A 27,942-nucleotide genomic window follows, 5' to 3' on the forward strand; every position below is an offset into this window, starting at 1 on the left:
TAAGAACTTGAGTTATTTACTGTACTGTGTAGTTTTAAGACAATGACTTTTAAGCATCTGTACTGAGCTGTTCTAAAATCAGTGATAAATAGGTGCTTTCATTAATTAAACTAGCCAGCTTTGTAGGGGCATTGCAGGAACAGTGGTTCTGTGGTGGATTCATTCAGCTTCCACAAATTTAGAACCTGTAAAGACAAACCATAGTTAAGCCCCCAATGTAAAACCAGCATGTTTAGCAACATTCTGCCTTTATTAGCTCTAATGTGTTACGTTAGTTACAGTTATGCCACTCAGTAGAGACAGCAGCAGTTCTTGAATTTATTTGCTCTGGCATATTTATTGTCAAACATAGTCAGTCAACAAAATACTAATCTTTGTTGACTGGATTGATTTGAAGTCTCCCCTCTTTTTCAGCCACCTCTTCTTACATTTACTGTCAAGATTTGTCATTTTTTCTGTTGTTTTCTGACATTATCTTGCATTTTGAAGAGACAAATCATCTTTTTTGTGTCCTTCAGGCCTGGACTTTAAGGCAGTAGGGTTTGCCCCAGTGGCCTCTTCTTTGAAATATAATTTCTTGGTAGAAAATGGTCAGGGTTTTGGACCGTTTAAAGGAATGAAGTTACAATTAAGGTGCTGAAGATCTACATTCATGCTCTCGGTAACTAACAGCCTGTGTCTTTCCAGCAATGTCTCCCTATGTTTTCCCAAAAGGACTTTAAGAAGACAGTCATCCCTGACTCGTCAGTCCTAAACTGATTAACCTCTGGGCTGAGACTCAAGGTGAAGGCTATTGGCACAATACACCAGGACCTCACATGGTAGTAATGTGCCATCCTCTGAAAGGATACCTACTGGCATGGCTTGGCTTTCAACCATTCACGTTTGCCTATGTTCTTACCAGAAAGGATGAGGTTCTGATTCAGGGCGTTCCCCAGTCTTGGTCCCTCTGTTTCACAGTTAGTTTCCTTGTCAAGCACAATTCCAGATAACCCCAAATCATTCAAATAAGATTTCTTCAATTAAATAACTTTGATGACGAGGAAACCTGTTATGCATTTATGGGAAGTGTTTCTTTATCTGTGATACATGATGGTTACCCACAACCCTCTTTATTTGCCACTAACTCCAAACTCCCTTACAATTTGTGATCTTTAATATGTTTAGGGAAGTTCATAAACTCAATCTTTGATCACATTGAAATGTTTCATGTGTGCTGTTCTGTTATTCATTTACTTTCTAAATGCAAACATGAGCCATAACTTATGAGATGTCATTGAATCAACTGATGACAGATCAGTTTCTTCTCTGCTCTAGGTTGTATTGGGATAATAAAAGAAAAAGACCCTTTATAGACATTTTTTTATATTTTCTGTCTGTTACATACAATTATTAACACAGTACAAAATTAGTAGGAAAAGACACATATATATTGTCACATGCAGTGCACAGAGTAGTTTTAATTTTTTCTTATACCGTTATGTATTGTTGTATTTATTATAATTTTTATGTCATGTTGAACCCTCTTCAAAAAATTATTTTTGGTACATTAATTGAGTAGTACATTAATTAGATAAGGAATTATTATGAAAATTAAAGCTGGCTGTTTTGGGTCAGATTGACAAAGCTAAGAAAATTTTACCTAATTTTCCACCAATTGCAACTGTCAAAAGATATGTGAACATATTTTGCATTATACGGTATTTAATAAGACCCTCGTTTGACAACACCGCTCATTTATAAAAGCAGTAAAAAATCAGTAACCCAGTATTTTGTAGGTTTGCATGTACTTCTTGCAATAGTAAATGCCAAGATGAAAGGCTAGCATTGAAAAATTTTACATCTGATTAATGATGTCCTTTAGTGTGTGTCTCATAGTTTTCATTGACAGCCAGCTGTTCAATCCTCATCACCAGATACTCTGTGTTTTCAAGTGTTATAGCTACAAAGAAGACTTGTTACACAGATGGCATGCCTATATCTACATCCTCCGGGGAGGGTTTTTTGCCTTGTTAAAGATCAACTGTGTTTATGGTCTTAAGTATTGCATTAAATATTTTCATTTGGTGTGGCCATGTATCCTGGGGAGAAAGTCTCTATCATTGAAGTCAGGAGTGACTCATACATGATTAACCCCTCCAAACTCTGTTTCCTACCTGTCTTCTTCCTGTGTCTCTTCCTGTTTGTCTTCAAGTGTCTGCACCTGCAAAAGTGACTTGCTGCAGCCCTGGGTCAAAGACATTTATTTCTCAGGTCTTGGTGACATTTTCCCACTCTTGAAGGCATGACCCCAGTCATTTTATACAGGAGGAAATCCTCAATCATTTGCTATGGGGATCCTTAAAGAACAGTGTGCTTCTGTAGAATCATCTACATCAGAGGTGGTATCTTCAAGCAGGAAGGGTGCTAGTGTGGAAACAGCAGATGTCAAAACCTGGATTGGTGTAGCTTTAGCCACCAGAGACAATTTAAGTGTTAGGCTTCCCTTCTTGTCCACGCCTGCATATGAGATGACAGACTTGGAGATGACAATTATTTGAGCATACCATTGTCAAATTTTACTGCCTGTCAGTTTGATCTATGAATAAAGAACATTAAAAATTAGTTCTCCCTCTAGAGAGTAAAACTTTTTAAATTTATGGTGGAAAGAAGGCACATGATGTCGGCAAATTGGTCAAGATTATTATGAGTGTATAAAAACTACAGCAGACAGAATATTTTTATTTCTATATAGACATATTACACATTGTCCTTGGTAAATGCTACAAAGATCATTTATCAATCTTGAAAGACTGCTGAAAAAATTTGGTGTCAGTACAGCATGATCATAGTGTTGTAACGTCGCCAGATCTGCAAAACTTTATGGCTTAAATGTAGAAAAAAAAAATACCAGCAAAATTAAATATTTTTATTGCTACATACAATACATATTGCCTTTAGTAAGTGGTGCATAAATCATTTGACTGTCTTGAAGGACAGCTGAGAAAACACGTTTGAATGAGTACAGGGTTTCATATTAGATTGCATGAGTTGCATCATTGTTTATATAAGAATCAACACAGCAATGGCCCCAGGTAGGGCACATCACAGACTGGTTGGCTATCACAGGCAGTCCAATCTCGACACTTTCCGTGAAGAGTTTGTCTTCAGTTAATAGCACATTGGGGGTCTAGAAGACATATGTATGTCGAGTTACCTTCTTCTCTCACAGATAAAAGACCAGTGATCTTAGGAACAACTTGGCCCACAATATGCTCTTATATAAATTTACAGGATTGTGTGAACATTTTTTCATGATACAGTAACAGTTTTCAAGACTCAAGGTTTTATGTTTACTGTATGGCTAAACATTCTCTCTCTCTCTCTCTCTCTCTCTCTCTCTCTCTCTCTCTCTCTCTCTCTCTCTCTCTCTCTCTCTCTAGGCCTATGGAGAAAAGCAGGCAGCCATAGCAGAGACAGAAGGCAATCCCTCGGTTTTGGACCTTTTGAAGACACCAGTACTTCGAAAACGATTTCTCATTCTATGTTTGATGTGGTAGTGTGAATTATCTGTGACATTATTTGATAGGGACATACCATTAGTAGGACAATCAAATTAGTTGATGTAGTTTTAGAATGCTTCTAAGCATTTTCTTGCCAATAAAATGTTAAGCCTAGGTAATATTACAACTTTTGTGTGATTATATTTTTTCATCATAATTTGTAAATTAGGATAGCACTGAGTCACATTTGTAGGCTTCCATTGTTTTCCTGTAGTGTTTGGTTTTAGGAAAATGAATGGATGGAAAAGGTAGAAAACTGTGCATCTGATTTAAAGTGTTACACAAGTGGTACCCTCTTTATAAAGTCATTAGTAAGATACGTAGTCTTTTGATTGATGTTATAATGTTATCGGACTAATTTTTGTAGATATCAGTCTTTTTTGACAGAAATTCTAAACCTTGTTTTGTAATATTTTACCAACTGCAAGAGAATGCATGTCTGGGAACTTCTTTGCATTTTTAATATTTATCACTTCAAGATCTGTTAATTGAAATGAAATATCGAGTATCAAGGTTCTTTTTCTATTTCCAGGGTTGTGATGACTTTGGCTTATGATGGCCACTTGAGAAATGCACAAAACGTTGGTTCTAATGCCTTTGTGAGCTTTACGATACTTAGTTTTGTAGAGCTTCCAGCTGATATCGTAGTTCTGTTTCTAACAGATTGGTTGGGTCGCCGATATGCCACTGTTTTCTCTCTTATTTTTTGTGGAATTGCTGGGCTATCAGTTATGCTAGTCCATGAAGGTATGTTGAAGATGATAATTTAGTGGTATGTTATATAGACTCCTTGAAAATAATCTAATGCCATGATTCAGTTGCAGGAAATTGCCTTTAAATTAAATGCTTAGCAGTAATATGGGGCTTTTTGAACTGCGGTGTATCTTTTGTTTAATAGGAGACAATTTTATAATATTTTAGTGACATGTTTATTTTGATTAGTCTTAGTAGATAAATGTTAAGTGTATTACCAACAGAATAGTTGCTGGATTGTTTTATCTACTATTATATTATGTTAGAATATTCTATTTTCTATTTGTTCATAAGGCTTTTTGTTTTTTTAAATAGTTTCTGTTTCATCAACATAAATGAAGATGAAGAATTATTTAAAGATTTGCTTGAAAGTAACTCTCACATGTAGTTTGGCTATGGTAACCTCAACAGTATCCCTCTACCACAGATATGATCGAGTTGTGAAAGTATTAGAAATTTTCCAAGGTGTTACTAACACATCATGAACACTTCTGTACACTTAAGGTGATATTGATTGTAGAATTTTGAAATGGTCTAGGATGTGTACTGTAACAAAGAAAAATCTGTTGACGAGAAACTTGAGTATGCCCAGGTAAAGAAAATATCTTATCTGAAATTATTAAACATCTTGCATATGTAGCAGTTGATTAGGAAAATATAGTTTAATCAGACCACCAAGCTAAATATGTTTGATAGGAATGAATGGTAGCACTTCTGCCAAACTTGTATTAGCTTGCAATATTGCAGTCAGCTGCACTAGCAGATCCAGGGGGTTGGTGGCAACCTGGACATGTGGCCCCACCCCCCTCTCTGAAAAATAATGACGAAATACCAATATTGAAGATTTAGATAATGATAACATAAATGAGAAAATGAATACGTATAGGGGTTTTATCTATATATATATATATATATATATATCATATCAGGTATAAAAGGCCCACTTTAAAACACCCTGTGTTTAAAGCTAAGGACTATATATCAGGGTGGGAATAAGTCCACCGAAATATAGTCCGTAGCTTTAAACTGGAGTGTTTTAATGGGCCTTTTATACTTGAGATGTATCCTGTTTTAACAGAAGAATTTCTTTGCACTCATTCACACACACACACAGACACACACACACACACACACACACACACACACACACACACACACATATATATATATATATATATATATATATATATACACATACGTATATATTTACACATACTTACATATACATACCATATATATTATATATATATATATATATATATATATATATAATACTATATATATATATATATATATATTTACATATGATAAATAATGTAATATGTAGCAACAATGCCTTATTAACTTCTCAAATTCTTCTCACATTTTTTGATACACTTGTCAGTACAAAGCCTTAAGATCCAAATGCAAGAAATATGAGGACATTATGATGTCTGGATATCATAATTTCTTCATATTTTTTGCACTTGGATCTTAAGGCTTTATAGTGACAAGCATATCCAAAAAAGTGCAAAGAATTCGAGAAGTTAAGAAGACATTGTGGCTATTACAATTACTTATGTATCTGGTAGAAATGATCAGTAGATTCTACATATAATGTATATATTTACATACATACACAAACATATATAAAATCATATATATAATATATATATGTATATTATGAAAATTGGTGCCGCCACTATGAATTTTTTCTTGATCTGCTAGTGGTTAGCTGTGGCTGAAAAATTTATTCTCTAATCAGTGGTATATACTATGATTATTCCTGTAGATAAGTAGGAGGTCTGCAACACGAGTAATATAGAAATTGTAAATAGAGGCAAAAATTGGAATACTGTACGTACACATATGGGTGAACTGATGAGGCAAGTACAGTTTTCCTCATAGAACTGAGGTGTGGTATTAAATTTGTATAAAGTTGTTTGGAGTTGCTTAAATGTATTGTTTGCAGGTTTCTGAGGTAATGAGATTTGCAGTGGTTACAGTTTAAACAAGTAAGGAAAAAATGATAATGTAAGACAAGATGTTGCTGGGCTGGTTTGCTCCTGTATAGAATGAAAGTTAATTTGTTGGTGAAAAAATGATAAAGTAATAATTCATGTACAATCATTTTTAATTGAATAGAAGCAACTCATCAAACATTTTGATCATTTCTTGTGCTCTTGTATAAATAAGTCAGCTTTGGCACAGAGTGGTTCTCTCATTTTCTACTTTTTTTTTACAAGTACCTAATTTGGTTCCGAAGTTAATTGCTAACGAGGACTTGTATTCTTTTTTCAGAAAATACTACTATGATCCTGGTCCTTGCATTGATAGGCTGCTTTCTTGTTACTATGGCCATTAATGTTGGCCAACAGTATCAGGTAGAGGTTCTCCCAACTGTTGCCAGAACTCAAGGTATGGGTGCCATACAAACTGTAACATTTGGTGCTACTTTGTCATCACCATACATTGTGTATTTGGTAAGTAACAGTCTTGGTTTGATTATAGGGTTCTGTAGATAGGGGAGATATATTCAACCTTCAGGTACAATTTATAAGTAAATTGCTTACTGATCTTTACATGATGTTTTCACTATATCTTATTTTTTGTGATATACGTACACATACGTATTTTCTAGGATTTTAGTAATCAGCTGATTTGATATTTGTACAGATTAAATCTTTTTTTTTCATTACCTGTTACCATTTTTCATTCATTTCAGAGTAAATATGGGTATTTTCTTCCTTATATGATCTTGGGAATCATAACGTTAGTTGGCGGTGCAGTGTGTATATTCCTTCCAGAAACAATCAATGAAAATATACCCAACACTCTTGAAGAAGGAGAGACTTTCTTTACCAACCAGGGATTCTGTTATAACCCCTGTAAGAGGTGAGAATTTATAATCTTCCCCTTGTTGACTCATTAACTCTTGGCAACAGACAGCCACTGTTTTTCCTCAATGACATTTTATAGAAAGATTATATTTACATTATATATATATTATATATATAATAGCTATATTATATATATATACCATACATATATATATATCGTATATATATATATATATATATAATATATATATATATATATATATGTGTAGTATTATTATATATATATATATATATATATATATAGTATAGAATATATATATAATAGTATATATATATATATACATATAGTATATATATATATAGGTATACCTATATATATATATATATATATAAATAATATATATATATATTAAGTATATATAATATTAATAATATAATAATATATAATATATAAGTCTATATATAATTCTAGTATATATATATATATATATTATATATATTATATATATATATATATATATATATATAATAATTATATATATAATATACGCTATAGTATATATATATATACTATATATATATATATAATATATATATATATATCATATATATATATGTAATGTCTATATAATATATATATATATATAGATATATATATATATGTATATATATGTACTAGATATATTATATATATATATTATATTTTATATATATGTATATTATGTATATATAGATATATTATATCTAGTATATATATATATTATATATATATATATATATATATACTGTTATATATATGTATATATATATAGTTATATATATATATATATATATATATATATGTATATATATATATAGAGTATATATATATAGATATATCATGGATATATATATATATTATCTATATCTATATATATATATATGTATATATATGTGTATATATATAGTATATATACATATATATATATATAATATATATATATATATATATATATATATATATATATAGGTATGTATATATATGTATATATATATTTATATATGTAGATATATATATATATATATACATCATACCATATATATATATATATTATATAGATATATATATATATACATTGAAACCTAAAGCTTATGCAGTTTAAGTTGCATGATTTCACAATAACATGAACTTTTCAGTGGAACCTAATTAATCATCATCCATGAGTATTTTCCTTAATGAATTGATATTATTGATGTTCACATCAGTATTAATATTTGAAAATAAGTAAATCATTTATTTATCATATATAAAACATGCATGTTTGTAACAGAGAGAGAGAGAGAGAGAGAGATTATTATTTTTGTTATATGGTATCATTTATATAAGCTTATTAAACTTACCAATACAGTATTAATATTAATATTTGAAAATTAGTCATTTTTGTATCATAAAAATTTATTTAATCAGGAAAATAACAACAAAATACACTAATTAATGATTATTTATTGTCGTAAAACCCGCGAATAGGCAAATTTCTCACAAATAATGGGTAGATATGGTCCAAAGAAAAATCCACGAATCTCAAGAACACAAATACGGGGGTTGACTGCGCTGTAATTACAACACTTATGCATTTCTATAGTAAATTTTGTAAAATATTAAACAAACAAATATCATCCCCAATCTTTTCCTTAAAGCTTTGAAGTGAGAGGGGAGGGTAAACCTGTCAAATATGTCAAATATCTGACCATGAAGGGTAGTAAATGTTGTAGTGGTCAGATAGTATGTTGCCAATTTCGTAGTTAAATAAAATAGCTATGAATGATACTGAAGAATCTCTCTCGCTCTCATATGTATATATCTTAAGGGTAAAATATTAAAGATATCTTTGAAATTATATTAATATAATTTCAAAGATTAATAAAATAATAGGAAAATAGTTTAAGATATATTTGATGTTGGACATGCTCTAAGTAAGGCAGTCCCCGGGTTACGACAGTCTCGGCTTACGACATTCCGAGGTTACGACGCTTTTCAATTATATTCATCAGACATTATTTCCAGGGTTACGACGCATGTTCCAGGGTTACGACGCCTACACCAAAAATACAAAATAATCAATATTTGAAGGTTTTTTTATGAAAAAGGCCATAAGAATGCAGTTTACATAGTTTTTAATGCACCCAAAGCATTAAAAGTAAGGTTTTCTTAGGATTTTTGACGATGTTCTGGCTTACGACGATTTTCGGCTTATGAGCGCATCTCAAGAACGGAACCCCCGTCGTAACCCAGGGCCTGTATATACATTTGGTATTTGAATTTTCAAGATAGGGAGTATAAGCATTTTTAGAGGGGGTGGCTAACTTTTCATGCAAACCAAGAACTTACTGTAGTAAATCATTTTTTTTTATCATAAATGTATTTGTATGTAATCACGAAAATACTAGCATGATGTTAAAAACCTAGCCTTCTGTCTGGAGGTATGTACGTGTTCCGACGATCTAAACTACCCTTACATTTTAGATAATGCTCTGTACAGTAATACTATCCTTAGTTCGTAGAGGGTATTTAAGCATCTTTTACATACTATCAAGATTCTGGAAATATTTGTAATGGAATTTAAAAATCTTTTTTTCATGAGCATTTTCTTGCTCATTTCTGGAATTTTATTACTTAGAAAATTTTAAGAAATTAAATATATGGTTTGTGTGGCCTATGCATACCTATCTGATTTATTTTCATATTATTTAGGAAAAGCGTTTTGTAAGTTATTACAGTTTAACTTTTGAATGGGTCTCTTTCAGGAGAAAGAAGGACGAAACTGAAGCTGTAGCAGAAGGAAATGAAGTCACCAGATTCTGAAAGGAGAACAGCTCTTTTCCTGAGGGGGATTCCATTGTGTCAGGCAGAAGTGCACTTTAGGTAATCATCTAATTGTATACATTTTCTATTTATGTTTTTGTGGGCACTAAGAAGCACTAACTGGTGCTGGTATACAAATAGCAGGAAACGTTTGGCCATGTTATAATACTTGTACAGTAGGAAATCTTAAATTAGTGGTCGATTTTGATACAAGAAGTGCTGTAAATTTCAGTAAAATATGCATCCAAAGAAACCATGCAAATAAGATGGGTTATTTGCATAAAAACAAGTTCCTACAACATGGTCCAGAAGTTACAAGGTAATTTTTTTTCTGTCACACATGGAGAGTCCAATATTACAACCACATAAAGGTAACTAAATTAGAATTTTTATTAGAACATTACTATATTTAGTTTTCAATTAGGTTTCATAGTCTGAAACCCCAGTACTGTTACTCATTATTTCATTTGAAAAATCTGTTTTTATTTTTTATAACATGAATGTTTTTCATACTAGCCAATTAGTAATAATGTAGTACATGTACTATACATTCCAGTATTTGTATCCTAAATGTTCTTAGGTTCATCAGTCTTTTCATGGTTATCAGTGTGGTCTCACAACGCCTGCACCATCTTGATCCTCTGTAATGTCTCACTCACCAACCTTATTTGCATGTAAACTTTATATATGGCCGAGATGCTAAATTCTCCAGCATATTTGCAGTCCATATGAAATTTCCTTCCAAAATGCTGGACAAGACTTTCAACCCCATTGAGGAACCCCTATTAAGACCCCGTGTTAAACAGAAATTAGAGAGAGACCAGACCTAAAGAAGTTAGCAATTTAAGTGTAGTTGACCAGTTTTATGCCCCTTCCACTGCACCAACAACAGAATTAGTTTCACTTGGTCTGGTAGCATAAGTCCTGCATGACTTTGGCCATGATTACTTCCATGAGAAAGCTGTTTTGGTAGTCATGATGGATAGCTGCCAGGCATTGTGCCGAAACCAGGTCTGTGTTTGAAGCCTCTGAACTCCCAGACTTTTTCTTAGCAATAAGAGCCTTGACAACAATTTTTTTTTTTTTTTTTGACAGCTTAGATGTCATAAAATCTCTAAGACAAAAGTAACAATATGAACTGCCAATAGACTTCATTAATACTTCATGTTCTTGACATGGGCAGGCTGATACATACATCTAATCCTGGAGTCTCTGGGACTATGATGTATGTGATGCTGTTGTCAGACTGGGTTATCCATAGTGTCAGTATGACCTGATAAGGTGTCTTGTGGCCATTTTGTATCTGTGATGGAGGGAAGCAGAAAAATGAGACATGGCTGTAGGTTCCAAAGTCAACTAACTGCAACAAGAGTAAGGAGCTTGTCTCCAGAATGAGGTGTTAATAGCAGACTTTAATTACTACCTATGTCTATTACATATGGTTCAGCTTTGGTCTCTTGCCTCAATCTCCAAAATTTTTGGAGGCAAGCCCCTACACTTTGAAGAACTTTTAGTGTACCACCCCTCTGAGCTCCTTCCCTGGGGCCTTTGTTGTGGGCAACCCTCCACCCTCTTTTCCTGCTGTTGATATGCTCTAAATGAAAGAAAAACCTCTTCTCATGGGTGTGTTAGCCTGGCTGTCTAGTCTGTGGACAAGGTGATAGTGCAGGTGCTGCAATTCCAGTAGTTTACTGTAAAATATTAGCCTGGTTGCTGTTGAAGATCTTTCCAAGAGTGCCCAATTGATGTTATGTGGAAGTAGGAATTGGGGTAATAAGGTTCCTTGACCATGACTACTCAAATGTTTGAGCTAGACAGGAAGTTTGGGTGCTATGTTCTGCTTCTGCCAGTAAATTGATGAACATCTGGATGTAAAGGATGGGCGAGTGAAGGCACCATTTCCTGGCTTTAACAACATCCTGTATGACAATTTCACCACCTTGAACAAATAACTAACTGTACCTAACGCCCATTCTTGCCAACTGGCTGTGGCACGGAACTCATAGAGAACCCACACTGTAATTGTATCTCATTCAGTGTAAGGGTGATGGGAATTAAGAGGAGCAGGGCTCGCCTAGTTATAGCCTGTGGCTAAAGCATGGATGATGAGCTTGTGAGGAATTGCCCATAGCTTCTAGCGCCAGGCACCAAAAACAAGTGAGGTGCTTCTGTGGGTTTCATGTACCTCAATGTCTACAGTAGCTGTGGCTGTAGGCTAGTTAGACATATAGTTAGCATGGTTGTCTTTGCTAGAGTTGTACCCAAGTGTAATGGGACAAGTTTTCCCCCTGTCTCTTTAAAAATTCCTCTTTTGTAATACTATTTCCCCACCACTAACATGCCATGGTCACACTTTTCAAGTCTGTTTGACTTAGCAACACCCTTTTTTCTCTCTCTCTATTGCTACATGAATACACACCAACAGACCCTATGTACCCTTTGCTTTTGATACTAATAGGATGTTTTTATGTACAGTACGTAGTTTAGCTGTCTCTTTCCATTTTATTAATGCTAATTTTTCAATTTCTGCTTCACAGTCCAGCAAGTCCCCAAGTTCCCATTTTTTAAGACCTGCCCATCTCTCACAACAAAGTTCTCAACTCATCTGGCTTCCCCATTTTCTGTTTTAATTCTTTTCAGGCGTTGCATATGTACCATCTCTTATTGCATAAAATTATATATTTTGTAACCCTGAGCACTTTTTGAGTCACCATTTGCTACATTTGGTGCATATTTCATCTCCATACTTTTCCGGATTATACTTATTCTTTAGCTTCCTTTAGTCACCATAAGCTTTGTTTTGTTGATGTTAATTTTCTCCCTCTTCATTCCTCACTTTCATCTTTTAAATATTTAAATCACCTCTTCCTCAGATTATGAAGATAGTAATAGATCATATGCATAAAGTACCTCCCATTTTCATCTGTACAACTGTTTTGTAACTTCTGTAATAAACATCAAAGGGCTCAGCTCTGATCCTTGAAGTCATGGTGGAGTTACATCATTGGCGTTGCAAACGAGAAACCTGATAAAGAAAAATATAGGACCAGGGTATACAAAGGTAAGTGGATGCTGCGCAGTATGGAAATTATAGAGGCATTTAACTACTTGGCTTGCTGTGAGAATAATATGAAAGGGTGCAAAGGAAAGGCTTGAGAAAAAATTTTGCATCAATACTTGTCAGTTTGTCTTCATGCCTGAGCCCACTAGAAACAATCTTTCTGGTACCCTCTGCCTTTGAAATGCCAATATTGTGTCAATACTAAGAAATTCGTTTTCAAGATCCGCATGGTACTTATCTGTACTTGCCACATCAGCAGGAGTGTGTCGTGTTGATTTATTGTATGAAGCCAAACTGACAATGGTCAATTTTAAACATTTTTCTTGGTATTTTCTTCAAAACCTTTTCTTATATTTTCATGATGTGCTCATGTAATCAAAGTCATGTAGAATTTTCACTCTGAAGTGCATCACATTCACCTTTGTCTACCATTAATGTAGGGCTCTTTTCCCATTGGTCTAGTGACTCTCTAGTCTTACCTCATCCTTTACGTATCAGGTTTTCATTTATTCAAGTAAACTCGTAGATGAACAGCTCCACTACTGCTTTCACTAAATCACTTATTCTGGGTGGTCTTCAGGCTTATCCACTTTTCATCTCTCTAGGGGCCCTTTTAATCTCTTCAACTGTTATGTTTTCAGTGTCTTTATATTATGCTCATATTCTTAACATTTTCGTCATGCCTAAGGTTTTGAAATTACTGCCTGTGTCATAAAAGTACTAATTTCTTCCAACTTTAATCTCTCAGTTTTCGTGTTTCATATACTGCTGTACTTTTCCCCTTTAATGTATTTTCCATTATTTTTGAACCATTTTGTATACCTTCATTCTACCATAATGTTTCTTTTTCTCTATAACCCTTGGCTGCTGTGCAGCACATGAATGAATGCAAAATAAAACACAAATATTATTTCGCTTTATTACAATAATTACTATGCTCCTAATGCCCTATAAAAGCTCTACATCACATTTCATTTGGCCAACAAGTTTCCTGACCAGCACAGGTTTGAATACTCACAAAAACATATTTAAAGAATAAAACCGGTACATCTTTCCTCCCAAGGACCCCTCTGTTGCATCCAATCTTTACCATTAGTGGAAATATTCCAAGATGGAAACAGAAACAGTTAGATACAGTAATTAAAGTGAATTGTATTGTTTAATATCACAAATTCTGCATAGTTTGCCTTGATATGTTGCTCATTCTAACATACACAAATCAGATGGCTGTGATTTACAAACATGGTCACAAAGAAGCAACCTAGCTGGTATGGGCTTGGGGCTATATGAGTAAACCATGAACACATTGAGAAGCATATTGGCAATTTTGTAACTTACAGTATAATCAATTTCAGTCTTAAAATAATTAGTATGGACTACTGTTATTTAATTATACAGTATATTACACAACTGGAAAACATATACTAATCTCAATCCTGTTCTTTCAATACAGTCTTACCTAGTTTAGTTTCCTGAGATATTTTCTTCTGGTTCTATTTAATATAATATAGCATAGTACATCTGAAATAATGGATTAGAGATACAGATAGCTTCCTTCACAATGTAGATTCAGCTAATGATATATTATATCCAGTATGAGTAGAGTTAAATGCCAAAAAATAGGCATGGTAGCAACCGAGTAAAATTGCAGTCTTGAAGTAATCCACAAATGACTTCTCACCTTCACTCACAAAAAGTTACAATGCAGTGATGAATTCAAGACTTAACTGTTAATTATGAGGGGGCAGAATTGTCTAATATAGACTTCATCTATTCTCCCATTACCCAAAAAAAAAACCATCTGTTATAGGAAATTTTTTTCACGTATTTAACCCATGACAAACATGGTTATAGTAGTGTTAACTGGTTGTTACATGTTTGGTAAGCACCTTATCTGCCAACATTTAAATGGTTTTAACAAACACAAGAAATTCTTTACTCAAGTACAGGAAAACATTTGTTAGGCATTCCATTTTGAGATGATCATTAATTATTATAGTCTTACATCTGGGAAGACAATATAAACTCCCTGCAGATATATCTATATGTATATAGTATTATATATATAATATATATATATAATAATATAAGCTATATATATATATATAATATATCTATATATATATATATATATATTATATATATATTTATATATTTATATATATATTAAAACCACAGAAAAGACTAAATTTGGCAAATACATTGTATGTTCCCAACCCATGCACAGTACACTATTATATATCAACTAGTATTACCTGTTCATGCAGCCCAAGTCAAGTATTTCAACTAAGTGGTTTGGTTTAAAAATTCATCATAATGATGGTAGGATCAGGCATAGAACTTACCAAGTGGAGGGTGTACGTATGCTGTACTACTTCCTATTTTTTTTTTTTTTCATACAGTGTTGTAAGGCCACCCTCCCCCTCTTTCATAACTTGATACGTAATTTGCTATTTAGCCATGATTTTTACTTTCTTCCCAACTATCTGTCTAGTTCCTGAAAATTTTCCAGCTCCCATTTTTTATTCAAGAACAAATTCCTTAGTCCAGCTGTCTAGTAGTCTGATCAAAGTACTTTCCAAGGATACAAGTAACCATACCGGAGTTAAAAGAATGTAATGCAAAGTGAAAAATTCTAATTTTCTAATCTCCACTTGACAAAGAGCACATGATTTACAAGCAGTAGTTTAAGATGTCTTTAGCTCTCATACTATAATTTTTACTGATGGTATGTGCTTTAAAATATTAAACATCTCTGATCACTTTTAAGCAAAGCAAAACCTGTTTTGGTATCATGATTCCAAACTACCAAAAGTCCTGTATCTGTTATTAAAACTTTTTCATATCCAACATGGGCATTGAGTTCTGTGGGAAATTTGGTATGTATTTCAGTGAATTGTCTTTGGCTTTTATTTTTTTTAGAACAAGAAAACTTTTTATGTAAAGCAATATACTTAATGTCAATTCTCAGCCCTGTACATAATCGGAACCCAACAAGTGCAAACCTGAAATTTGCTTCAGTGTAAGTATCCACGGGATTGGAGAACTTGCAAATTTTTTACCTCAGATGCAATACAGTAACAATAAAAAATCTAAATTCTTACCTTGAGTGAGTGTTCGGGACTGCGCCGAGTGAGATGGTAGAGAGGATAGGGAAGGGATGGTGGAAGGTTACTGGGTGGGAGAAGGGGATACGCTTCCCACTGACTTCCCAGCTTTACCAGTGGGAGCGGGCTCTGATGATTTTTCTCTTTAACTATGTGTCAACCGTTTGCTTTAACTTGCACTAGATTCGTCCAAATCTTTTTTTTTTTTTTTTTTTTTATGGTAAAATACCTACAAGTGACACTTGCTTTTTATGATTTTTTTAGCACTGTAAAGTAACTTCCCACTACCTCCTTCCATCCCTACATCCACATAGCCCTCCTCCTATCATCCAGGACTGAGGGGACCCCGTCTATCCTCCCACAATCCAAGCTGGCTGCACGCCAGATTCCACCAAATAGCTCATAATTCAAATTTTTAGCTCATACATGGAAACAAATTTTCTAAAATTTTACTTCATATAACGAAAATACAAGTAACGAATCAATTGTATACCGAGGAACCACTGTATAACCAATTTGGATAAAAATTACAATAGAGTATAACATATTTTGAACTAATTACTTCTAAATCTCTCTATGGTGTGATCTGGTGCACCCCAAACAGAATGTTATTACTTTTAAGGCACATGCAAACATGTTTACTTAACCCTTTTTAATCACCTGGCTTTTGCAAGCCCTGGTATTCCAAAGCAGAGCTGTGAAAAGCTTTATTTTTTTTTTTTGCTGTCTACAAAATTCATAATACAATGTTCATTCTGGGGACATTTGATCATACTGAAAAAGAAAAGTAGTATGTATTTTAATATGTTGAAAAGAAAAAAAAAACTTATTGGATGTAGAGTAAAACATCGAGTCCTGTTTCTGTGATCAAAAGGAGTCAATAAGTAGGATTAGCATGCTGTTTAGGCATTGTAATACATTTCCTGTTTACCAGATGACAATGGTAGTTGTGAAGACTATGAAGAACAGTCACAGTCTAAAGATGAGAATAAAATAAACCCTTTTTCTTGAATGTAAATATTGCTATGGATACACTGAAAATCTTTAAGCTGTAAGAAGCCTACTGTCCACATTGTCAGGAGGAATAAGACTTCTGTCCTCATTGTCAGAAGGAATGCAACCAAATAAAAATGTTTCCACATTGAAAAAATATTTACATCAGGTTCTTGCTTCATCTAAAAACTTGGCCAATTTGTTTACTGTATTTATGCTTCCCATCTGCTGCTCAAAGGGGTGGGGGGATGGGGGTTAAGGGTCGATCATGGATATAAATCAAGGCTGTTAAGCATCCATATCAGTCTTAAATGTTAGATGCTCAAGAAGGAACCTGATATAAATATTCTGTCTGTTTAGAGAAAACTGTTACATTCCCTCTGGAGATGAGAATAACAGTCCTTGTACAGCTTTAAAAATTTTCAGTGTACAGGATTCTTAACAAGATTTACACTGACGATAAAGGGTCTTATTTCATCCACAATGGTAGTCGTAAAAGATACCATACCAACATTTAACTCTTTGAAATTGTAAATAAACAGTGACCTCCTCATACAGAAGCTACTTAAAAAATACACTTAGGGCTCTGAAATACTAGTCCGCATGTTACATTTTCATTATCAGCTGCCTATGAAACACTCCTAACTGTACACCATGTAAATTACTTCATAAATAGCCAATTTATGCTGCTAACTACATCATCAGATGTTTTGTTCAAATTACACAAATGTGAAAATTTTTTATATAAATTCAATGAAGTAAATAATGCAAAAATCTGATATTCTTAATTGCCATTTCTGGATTTTCTCTTGAGTGCATGTTTTTATGATCAAAGATTATGCCATAATTCCATACATTGCTTACAAATATTTCTCTAATATACTTGCTGAAAACATATTTCTCAATTTAATGCAATCACACCCTCAGATTGGCACTCATTATTGTGGTTGTTTCCAATAAAAAAATATTGAAGAATATTATATTCAGTTCTTATGCAGTAGGATATCCATGCGACTCATGCACTGTCATTGTCATTAAGTCACTTGGTAGGTTCAGCACCCAACCAGCTTGTGAAATCTAAAATGCACACTGTAAATTGTTGCCATGATATTTAAAATCACAATTGGTAGAGAAGACACCAATATGTAACAAATTTTATTAAAAAAAAAAATTTATTCCAAATCATTTTGAAAGGCTAGTGAAACAAACCAGTCTTTCTAACTATTAAAATTCAGCTATTCCTTCTTCCACTACCCTTGTTATATATCAAGAAACTCACTGACTATTAACGGCATTAGAGTCTTATGTTTAAAAGAAAAAATACCTATAGGAGATAAAGGTCTCTTGTATACTCTTAAGTTGCAAATGCTTTTTTCATCCTCCACTGTATAACTTGCCATATCTTAGTTATTTTTTTTCCATGAACAATCATTTTTATGAACATTCATGTGTCAAATTTTATCGGAGGGTAGTCCCTCAGCTACATATTCCCACATACTTTGCTGGAATGCATCACTGAATATTTGAGTCTAAAATATATTGTGATGAAAATTCAAACATGGTACAGGTAGAAAAATATTGGACCTGTTGGATTTGCAGTTAACTGAAACATTGCAAATTCATATTAAAAATCTAATGACTAGAAATATAAAGTAGTAACCGTTTTGCCAGTGAATGTAGTTAATGATTATTATTCATATTAATCCTTACAAATGGATTGTAAAAACCTGAGAAATTTTGTACGTACTGTATATTAGCATAGAGCAAGTCATTCAGGGATACCATGTGAGTTATAAACATACAATTAAGTTTAGTTTAAACTTCTGAACCTGGACCTTGTAAAACAAAATGAAATTGTTGTAAAAACCTGAGAAATTTTGTACGTACTGTATATTAGCATAGAGCAAGTCATTCAGGGATACCATGTGAGTTATAAACATACAATTAAGTTTAGTTTAAACTTCTGAACCTGGACCTTGTAAAAGAAAATGAAATTGTTATTCAATAATGAGTTGAAGCCATTAGTCAAAATATCATTAAGTGCATCATTTATAATTAAGAAAAAATAATAAAAGATTCTTACTGCCTTTCCTTATCTCAATAAGGAAAATCACAAATAACTCAGTACTACTATCAAATTACTTGGTTATGTTCACTGTGTTTTGAAGACTAGCTTAATATGGAAATATGACATGTGGGGCCGTTTCAGTTCTAAATTATTTCCTAAAAAGCCTCAAATAATTAATCGAAAATCCAGAAATTGCTATAAAAAATCAAATGCATTTAATCATGTCCAACAGTGCTCAAGCACACTTCTAAGCATAACATTTAATATGGATATATATCTGGCATTTCATAAAAGTATTCCAATATTTATGACAGGTTTAAAAGAAGCCAAAGAGGGAAGAACAGAAAACTCACAATATATCAGAAGGCAAGAATTTAGGATGAAGTAAAGATTAACTCTTTATATTAAAACACTTTTTGCATCTTCTGCAAACAGTTCACATAAAATTTGTTTTGAAACTTGTTGCTATTATAATTAACAAAGTCACCACTTGTTTGACATCAGTTATACTTTTAAGTGGTCTTAGATTATTAAGTAGACAGTCAGTGTTAACAAATACAGGTATAAACTGCTGGACATCTTTAATGATAACAGGGTTTATATATGAAATTATTTTAATTTTTCTTAATATTGTATTTCCTAGATTTCTGTTAAGGTATTACTAAATACTTGTACAGTTCGGATGAGGAAGCATATTTCTTTTTCTGAACTATAAATTTCTTAACACTTTCCTGAAATTGTCACCACTTAAAATGAAAGGAGAATTATGTCCCCTGAATAAATTACTTTTACCATGACCTAGTAAGTACCATAATCAAAATCTAGACTTACAGCATTATTGATGATATAAAGTGACAATTAAAAGCAAGTGCATCAAATTCTTGTAAATAGAAATCACATTTTTTTTTATAAAAAAAAATTACATCTTTTATACAAGCCCATTAATCATGCATACGCCTTATACTGTAGTCTGCTTGACCCCAGGCTCAACAGTCTCTTGACTGCCTTAAAGAAGAATGAGTTCTTTTGCACATACTCAACTTCTTGTAAACTGAATGAGAAATAACAAGACTTGTGGGTTTGGGAGCAATTACTATACAACCAGTACTGAACTTGTTATACAGTAATTAAGCTTGATGCTTGTAATCACCCACAGTTATATCTCCACTTGCATCTTTTTTAATTCAGTCATTTTCCGCGGGTTTTGTCAAAAGGGACGTTTAAACTTTATAACACCATTTTATGCAATTTTATGGTAGCAGCAAAAATTATTTAAGCCCAACGAAAATAATTATCCATATGACTTCTGGTCCCCACAGTCCCAGCATTTCACTGGAAGTTTATTCAAACTTTCATGCACATAGGTTTCTGCTACTGACTTGTGTTGGACTTACACCTCCGGCCCAGTGAGCACTGTGATGTCATCCATCAGGTATATGTAAAATAGTATTGGTACTTCTTTACATATCATCTGTTAAAATATACAACTATTGAAGAGTAAATATATTGTACTATTAACCAACCTATTGTATTACCAACGTCATGGGGTACTCAGAGGGGTTTATAGGGTTTTTACTCAGCTTTAGTCGTGAGTCTTAGAAGAAATTATTGACACACACTAGGATGGAGAACAAGATGCTGAATTTATTATGGGTTTTTGTGCATGCCTGAAAACTCTAGCTTCAGAACCTCTGTACAATTTAGAAACCAAGCTTTTCATAGCTCATTGGTTAGTAGGGTTATTTACCTGAGGAACCTATGTTGAGTTAAGCAAGACATTAACAAATAAAGATCATTAAGACCAGTATGTACAGTTATTCTGTTCTTTTTTCCATGCATATCCTTGTTTTTAAGAGTTATCACCAGCAGCCACAAGTCTACATACAACTTGTGGTACTGCCATAGTGATCTTACTTCATGGGGTTGCATTCACAACTTTTGCAGCCTTTACTGGCTGCGATACAACCCAAAGCCCTTTAATTCATCTACAGTAGTCAAGAAAATTGTTGAACTGTTTTGTGTTTTGATTTGCAGTCTGGAAAAATTACAAATTTCTTAATCAATTTGTATTTTTCATAGCTAACAAACCTTTGGTCTTAACAATAGGATAATCTTCTAGTGCCAGCTGGAAACTGCTTACAAACAATCAAAGATTGTAAAGCAAGGAATCTGTGTCATCTGGCCACTCATGTGTATACAAGGTGGATGTTGATCACTGACCAGGCTTCGAACCTCGTGACGCACCAGTCTTTCTTCAACTGCCTTGGAGAGTAGTGTTGCTTTGCTCTCCTTCCCCCAAGCTGGTTTTTTTTTATCGAAGCTTGTACATTGTTTCATACTTGTTCAGCCCAGAAGTTCCACGGACATCAACGTTTTTAGATGGCCTTCCGTGTTTTCCGTGTTGACCTGCCTTGGGACAGATGCAAATTGCAGTACATGTGCCTTTTTCTTCTGCCTCGACATCGCTTGTGTTATGAGTACGCTGGTCCATCTCCCAAGGGAATATTGCCTCTTCAGGGAGAGAAGGCCCTGCTACTTTTTGTTCTTTAGTATTTTACTTTTGTTATATTGAAGATAATTTGAAAACATTTGTATTGACATTAATGTTTTTATGTATCTTTCTTTTTATCTTACACATTATCTGGGAACTTAGTAATGTTTTAGTCTTTCAAAATTTGCGTGTTTCAGGATGTTCAAGACATAAGGGTTTGCATTGCAGTCAAGTTTTTATGCTAGGATTCGGCTTTCTAGCATAGGTGTACAATCCCACACTTCTTCAACACGAATTTTAATGGCATACCATTTATAATAATAATGTCTGCTTGCAGGGACAGTCATGATTGTTGTTTCATCTCTTTCCGTCATTTTGGTGTGAGTGGGGCATGGGTTATACGGCTCAGTCCCGTCTTTCCCTCCATCCTCTCATAAATATGATTCTTCTACCCTCTCTCAGGATAGAAATCTTCTTTTCTGAGGGAGAGAGCATATTACGTTCTTTACAGGCTCTTCAGTTGTCAGCCCTGCTTCTTGTCTGACAGAGATGCCACTTCACTAATTTTTTATTTGTGTGTTTCTGCTGTGAAGAAAGTAAGACTTTGGAAACAGTCAGTACTGTCAGTGGTGTGTTCCTTGCTGTCATCGGAGTCCCTTGCTTGCCGAAAAATACGGCGTCATCATACAAGGATACCAACCTCACGGACTGCTTTGCATAACGTCTACATATGTTTGGCTTGGTGCCCTTTTGTCTTATGACATAAAGTTTCTGGTCCTTTTCAGGTGAGACCCAAGTACCCTCCCTAGCAGGTAAAAAGTTGTCTATTGGATGAGGGCACAGGATTAGAAGGGATAGTGAAGGAGCTGAATTCCTCCCTCTTGTAGAAGTCAAAGATGACTCAAATGTAAACAGAATTTTAAGAAAATCAGAGTCCTTTGGGTAGCTGGTGAGGATCATTTGGATTCCTGTTGGGTTGGCATTAGTTAAATTCTACATATTAGAATTTACAAAACCAGTCATTGGGTTTGTGATGAAAAAAAAAAATCCTGGTAAAAGAATGTGGATCACTGAAGACTGCAGAGCAGTCATGAGCAGAATTCATTCCATGGTTGCTGTCTGCACACCTTCATTATTGCGGAAGTAATACAGCCATGGATCTTAACTGCCAACACTCTTGGCTAGAAATCCTTTTAGTGTGAGCATGCATTCTTCTTTCTGTAGTCAAACAACTGATAAGCCTGGGGAATCGCAAACGGCAAATTAAGGGATACCTATGATTAATAGGGTTGTGATGAAACGAGCTTGATAAACGTGTTTCTCGAGTAAATAATAATGTTGGTTTTTATTTTCTCGTAATATAATTTAGTGAAAAATATGACAGACTGACACAATAAACTGAAACCACTCACTAAAACCTAAATGATCTTCCCTTTGTGAAACTCGTCACAGCAGGTACTGAATCATTCAGATAACCAAACTCTACAATGTAAAATGATTGAACATATATAAAAAAAGAAGTTTTTAAAAACATTATTTTTTGAGCAAGTAAACCCTTTGATATACTGTACTTATTTTAAAACTACTTTTAGAAACAATTTAAATATACATATATCAATTCATTTAAGAATTGGTAAAATAATCAAACGGGATTACATACTGCTCTATGATGATGCAAATCAACTACACGGCAAATTGAATCGAAGACTTGGGAACTGGGAAGAGCCAGTGTACCAAAAGAGGCATAAAATATGGGTAAAATGTTTATACACTACAACTTGAACATATACACCTACTAAAACAACCTTATTCACTATCACAGGAAATTATTCAGTTTACAAGAGGCCACCTGCTTCCAAGTAATATATTATCTAAAACTATATTCATATTCATATCTTTCGTAAATTTGTGCTGTCTTGCCATATTAATTTTGATTCATATTCTAGACACTTTCCCACTTTGTTTCATGTTAACACGTAAATTTGATTTTCTATGCAAATGCAAACCCGTCCTGCTTTCAATTCTTTATCTACAGTTTCTATAAGGTTCTGAATCTTGTAATTCACTATTTTCAAATGTAGGAGGATGCTTTACTTCATCACCCATAAAAATCAAAATAAATATTTTTCTATCTGTAATATATATAATACTTTACACGCAGTAACCACACTTGCCATACAATATCCTTACTTAAATAATAATTCATCTTACTTGGAATGTACTAAGTATTCTTTTCATAGGACTGTGGGCTTTACAACCCATCCTGCTAACCATCTTCTACAAAGTAACAGTGAGATTTAGCACCTCAACAGTAATATCAATATGCTTCTTTATCCATCGCTGGAAAAAGAAAATAGGTTAAAATGGCACCCAAGTACAGTCCTACTTAAGACTTAAAAAATAGTATTCACTGGTAAAATAATAATGCTTTCATGTACTTAATAAAAAATAAAAAGTTTAGCTGCCATAGGAAAGGTTATGATTTACTTTCCCTTCACTATTTACCAAAAGAACACAAGCACATAAAATACAGAAATTTGTCAAAACATCATGATACAATAAATTTTTTCTTCATCCAGTGAAGAAATACATTTCCATATCACAAAGCAAAGTTATAACACCGATTCACTTTGAATCAAAACAAAAGATGCTTTAGAATCATCATCCTTATACAACAAAGAGCAGTACTATGAAATGGCTTGAGGTGCTGTCCCATTGCAGACCAAATTAAGACATATCTGTAGATTTAGTACTGCCCATGGCCTAGTCATTGATGGAAGGTATTTTCTTTCATGCCTGCCATAAAGTAGGCAGGAGCATCAAGCACCTTTTGGCATGAAGGAATCTGATTCATTGGAGGAGCCATGCTTTGATGAGGCTCTAGGTAGTGGCCTGGAAAGTAAATATCACCATTTGGGATGTACGCATGGTGGGCAGGCTCTTGCATGGGTGTTGCATGTGCTGGAGGTGGTGGTGGTGTGCAATGGGGATGAATGTGACCCATGGGAGGTGGTGGAGGAGTATACATAGGTTTATTATCCACTTTGTTTTGCTTCTTTTTATTATTGTTATTACAGTTATTAGTCCTCTGTTTCTTACTTTTATTTACATAGGGCTCGTTATGAGACGGACTTAACTGGTTTGGTGACTTAACTGGACGTAAGTGTTTCCCTCTTCTGTCTGGTTCAGGTACTAGTGCTCCATCCTGGTTAAGAAAGAAAATCACTTGGACCAATATTATACATTCTATAGTTACCACTGCTAAATAGATACTACAGTGCTCAGTATTTCGAATAATAATAAAAATATACTGACAAGACTAGCTAATATTTTCTTGAAACCATAAATTTTACAATTACAATAATATTTCAATCTCCTTAAGTCTGTATTCTGACCCTGCTGACTTGTGTACAGTAATATGAAGAAAATTTCTCTAACAAGCTTTCAGTGAAATAAAACCTGATACAATTGAAGAAATAGCAGAGGTATGGAATACATGAAAATACTACCATAGACCTATAACTTTTCGTAAAATGATTTAATTACTCCATAACATACATATATCACTCTTTTTACAATAATCTGAAACTTTTAAAAAATATAAATAAAACAGGTTATAAAAATGCTAATAAACATGGCTGGTGATAAAAGAACTCTTCTACTATTTACCATAAGGCCTGCAAATGTCAATAGGGGGAGGATGGGCTGAAAAGTTTAGTATTGACTGACTTTTTAATTTCTTCATCTGGAATATTATTCTAGGATGGATAGAGCAACTAAATGAAATAGCAAAAATCACCAATTAACGTAAATCACAATTTTTTTATTTTCAAAAACTCCCCACTGTACTCTTGAACTGTTTCCCTGTCTACTGTATATTCTTAATTCCAACAGAGCTGGGCTTCCCAGATTAATCATGTGTTTTTTCCGAATTCAATAAATGCCTAGCTTATTCCATCAGTCACAAATTATTTAACCTTTGCAAACACTAAGCACAAACAATAATTTCAAATTTTATTGTTACAAATTGTGAAATGATCTTAGTAACTGCAGATCACAAATGTAACCAATGATTCTGTTCTTTCCAGTTGAAACGAACAATTTTGTCCCATTATGCTTGCACAAAAAAAAAAAATAATCATCATCACTGTTGCACCGAAGCAAATAACCTCTGTTTTTACACTCTAAATTCTACATGTGTTCTCTGCATAAATATTTACTGTGTGTACTACATATATCAAAATTATTTTAGCATTGGGAACAAGAATACAAAATTCCAACTGGTTTTTTCACATGTATTTTTTGCCAATTCTGCATAGTATCCAAGGTTCATCTTCTCATTTTACTTAACTAGGAAACATTAAACTTAGCATTTCCAAAAGTTTCTGAGGCAAAGGACTAATTACCAAGAGCTTCTTGTTTCAAAATGTTACAAGCAACTTTTCAGTTCCAAGATCTAGGCAAACCCTTAAATCATTTTTGCTTCCGTAAGAAGAAATTTTTTAGTTGACCTTGTTATTATAAACCACCCCTCATTCTAATTAAGCTTAATTCTAACTTTTACTTAAGATGTAATTTAGGGGTCACCGAGGAGCATATAATTTTTAAGGGGTACAAAGCTTGTCAGTGGTAAAACAATCACTATGAATTATTCCTGAGGAGCTTAGAAATAATTCCTATTATCACTTGCAGTAAATTTCTAATTTACAATAAAATGTCTTTTTTTGTGAAGTCAAATAATTTTACTTCATTATTGCTTCTTTAAAAATGAAAAGCAATACTGTGTAGACAAAATGGCATGTTGAAGTGACCCAAGAACAAAAATTACTTTATAGTATATTTAAAAAATTAAAGAAGCATAAAGATTTACAACTTTTTTCACCACTCAACTTTATGATGATATACTATACAATTGCTATTTATGTTCGTTATTGCATATGGTTTTCAGAAAATGGCAGCATTTTCTATTTTCAAATGGCTTAATAATAATTCTCTTTGAACAAGCCCTCTTTTTGTAAGACTGAATTCAATTCCCACAAACTCCTGACATCATTTCCATGCTAATCAACTTCAAATATGTACAGATATTTCTTTTTCTTTCATTTCCTATAGGGGTCATCACTGGAATCCCAAGAGATGAAATCTGCATGAAGCCCTGTGATGTTATCGGAATTTCTAAGTTCTAAAGAAAGATCAACAACCTCACAAACTACCTTACTTGTTTCTTTGCTACACTTGACACCCATGTAAACCAAGATAAAAAGAAATATATATGTTTTTTAATAAATATTATAAATTTAAGGTCCATCATTCTCAATTTTTACATAAAAATGATTCTTACTTAAATCTGAATCAGAAAATCAAACAAAGCAAATTTTACAAATGCCTGGGATGTAAACCAAAATAAAAGAAAATATCATTATTTAATAAATAATATAAATATATTAAATGTCCATCATTCTCAATGATTTAACAGTCATTTTAAAATTACTGTAACCTAAAGACGAATTGGTAAAAAAATTTACAATACATTTTTTGTAGCACAATTTTTTGTACAAACCCAATAATCATAAATAGCTATACAGGCAACACCCAGTTAACGACACGGTTCTATTCCTGGGGGGCCTGACGCTAGCCGAAAATTGACACTACCCGAAATTCAAAAGTCTACGGACGTCACAATCCACCTTACGGTGCTGTAGACTTGTTAAAGATGCCTTAAACAGTGTCAAGGCCAGACATTTTGCCGTAATATGTAATAACTCTCTAATGAAAATGTGGAATTTCATTTGCCTAATCATTTACTATGGTCTGCATGGAAGTTCTACAAATTTTTAATGTCAGATTCGATGAACTTCCTGGTAAACTTTGGCCTAGTAAGAGAAAGAGAGAGAGAGAGAAAGTCACCTTTTCCAGACTGCTAATGTTTCCAGCTCTTTATTTATCTTTTCTTTTTGGTTTTAAATAAGTTTAAAAAGCAAAAGGGAATGTTAAAAGTATCATTAGTAACATTATAATCGTTACTTAAATGCTACAGCCATAAACAACTGAGCAATAAGAGTTGTTTTGCTACAACAACCAAACCAAATCTGATAACATCAATCTTTCGCTTGCATTTCAGCCATCGTATGATTGTAAAAAACTACCGTAATTATGTTACAAATGACGTTAATAAAGTAGAACAGAACTTATATATTTTAGCTGTATACCTTTATTTGCCACAGAGAAAATATTGGCAAGGAAATATAGTACTGCTAAATTTAAGT

General features: G+C 33.3%; 2 protein-coding genes across 15 annotated transcripts in view; one reads left to right on the plus strand and one right to left on the minus strand.

The window, feature by feature from the left end:
- LOC135195016 (organic cation transporter protein-like) overlaps nucleotides 1-26,977 on the plus strand; it is a 113,894-nt gene extending 86,917 nt beyond the window's left edge. For 8 of the 13 annotated variants that reach the window (XM_064221303.1, XM_064221296.1, XM_064221302.1 and 5 more), the window contains 6 exons: nucleotides 3,423-3,535; nucleotides 4,075-4,289; nucleotides 6,576-6,757; nucleotides 7,000-7,169; nucleotides 9,899-10,016; nucleotides 26,789-26,977. In XM_064221303.1, coding sequence (XP_064077373.1) covers nucleotides 3,423-3,535; nucleotides 4,075-4,289; nucleotides 6,576-6,757; nucleotides 7,000-7,169; nucleotides 9,899-9,956 — 738 coding nt within the window. In that variant the 3' untranslated portion in view covers nucleotides 9,957-10,016; nucleotides 26,789-26,977. Of the gene's footprint in view, nucleotides 1-3,422; nucleotides 3,536-4,074; nucleotides 4,290-6,575; nucleotides 6,758-6,999; nucleotides 7,170-9,898; nucleotides 10,017-12,829; nucleotides 13,018-23,304; nucleotides 24,836-26,788 lie in introns of all 13 variants that reach the window. The other 5 variants (XM_064221308.1, XM_064221306.1, XM_064221309.1 and 2 more) reach the window with 5 other exon arrangements.
- Nucleotides 20,097-27,942, minus strand: part of LOC135195015 (putative uncharacterized protein DDB_G0282129) — a 67,801-nt gene continuing 59,955 nt past the window's right edge. For both annotated transcript variants that reach the window (XM_064221295.1, XM_064221294.1), the window contains exon 7: nucleotides 20,097-24,881. In XM_064221295.1, coding sequence (XP_064077365.1) covers nucleotides 24,444-24,881 — 438 coding nt within the window. In that variant the 3' untranslated portion in view covers nucleotides 20,097-24,443. The remainder of the gene's footprint in view (nucleotides 24,882-27,942) is intronic.

The sequence above is a fragment of the Macrobrachium nipponense genome, chromosome 15, assembly GCF_015104395.2.
Source record: "Macrobrachium nipponense isolate FS-2020 chromosome 15, ASM1510439v2, whole genome shotgun sequence".
NCBI lineage: Eukaryota > Metazoa > Arthropoda > Malacostraca > Decapoda > Palaemonidae > Macrobrachium > Macrobrachium nipponense.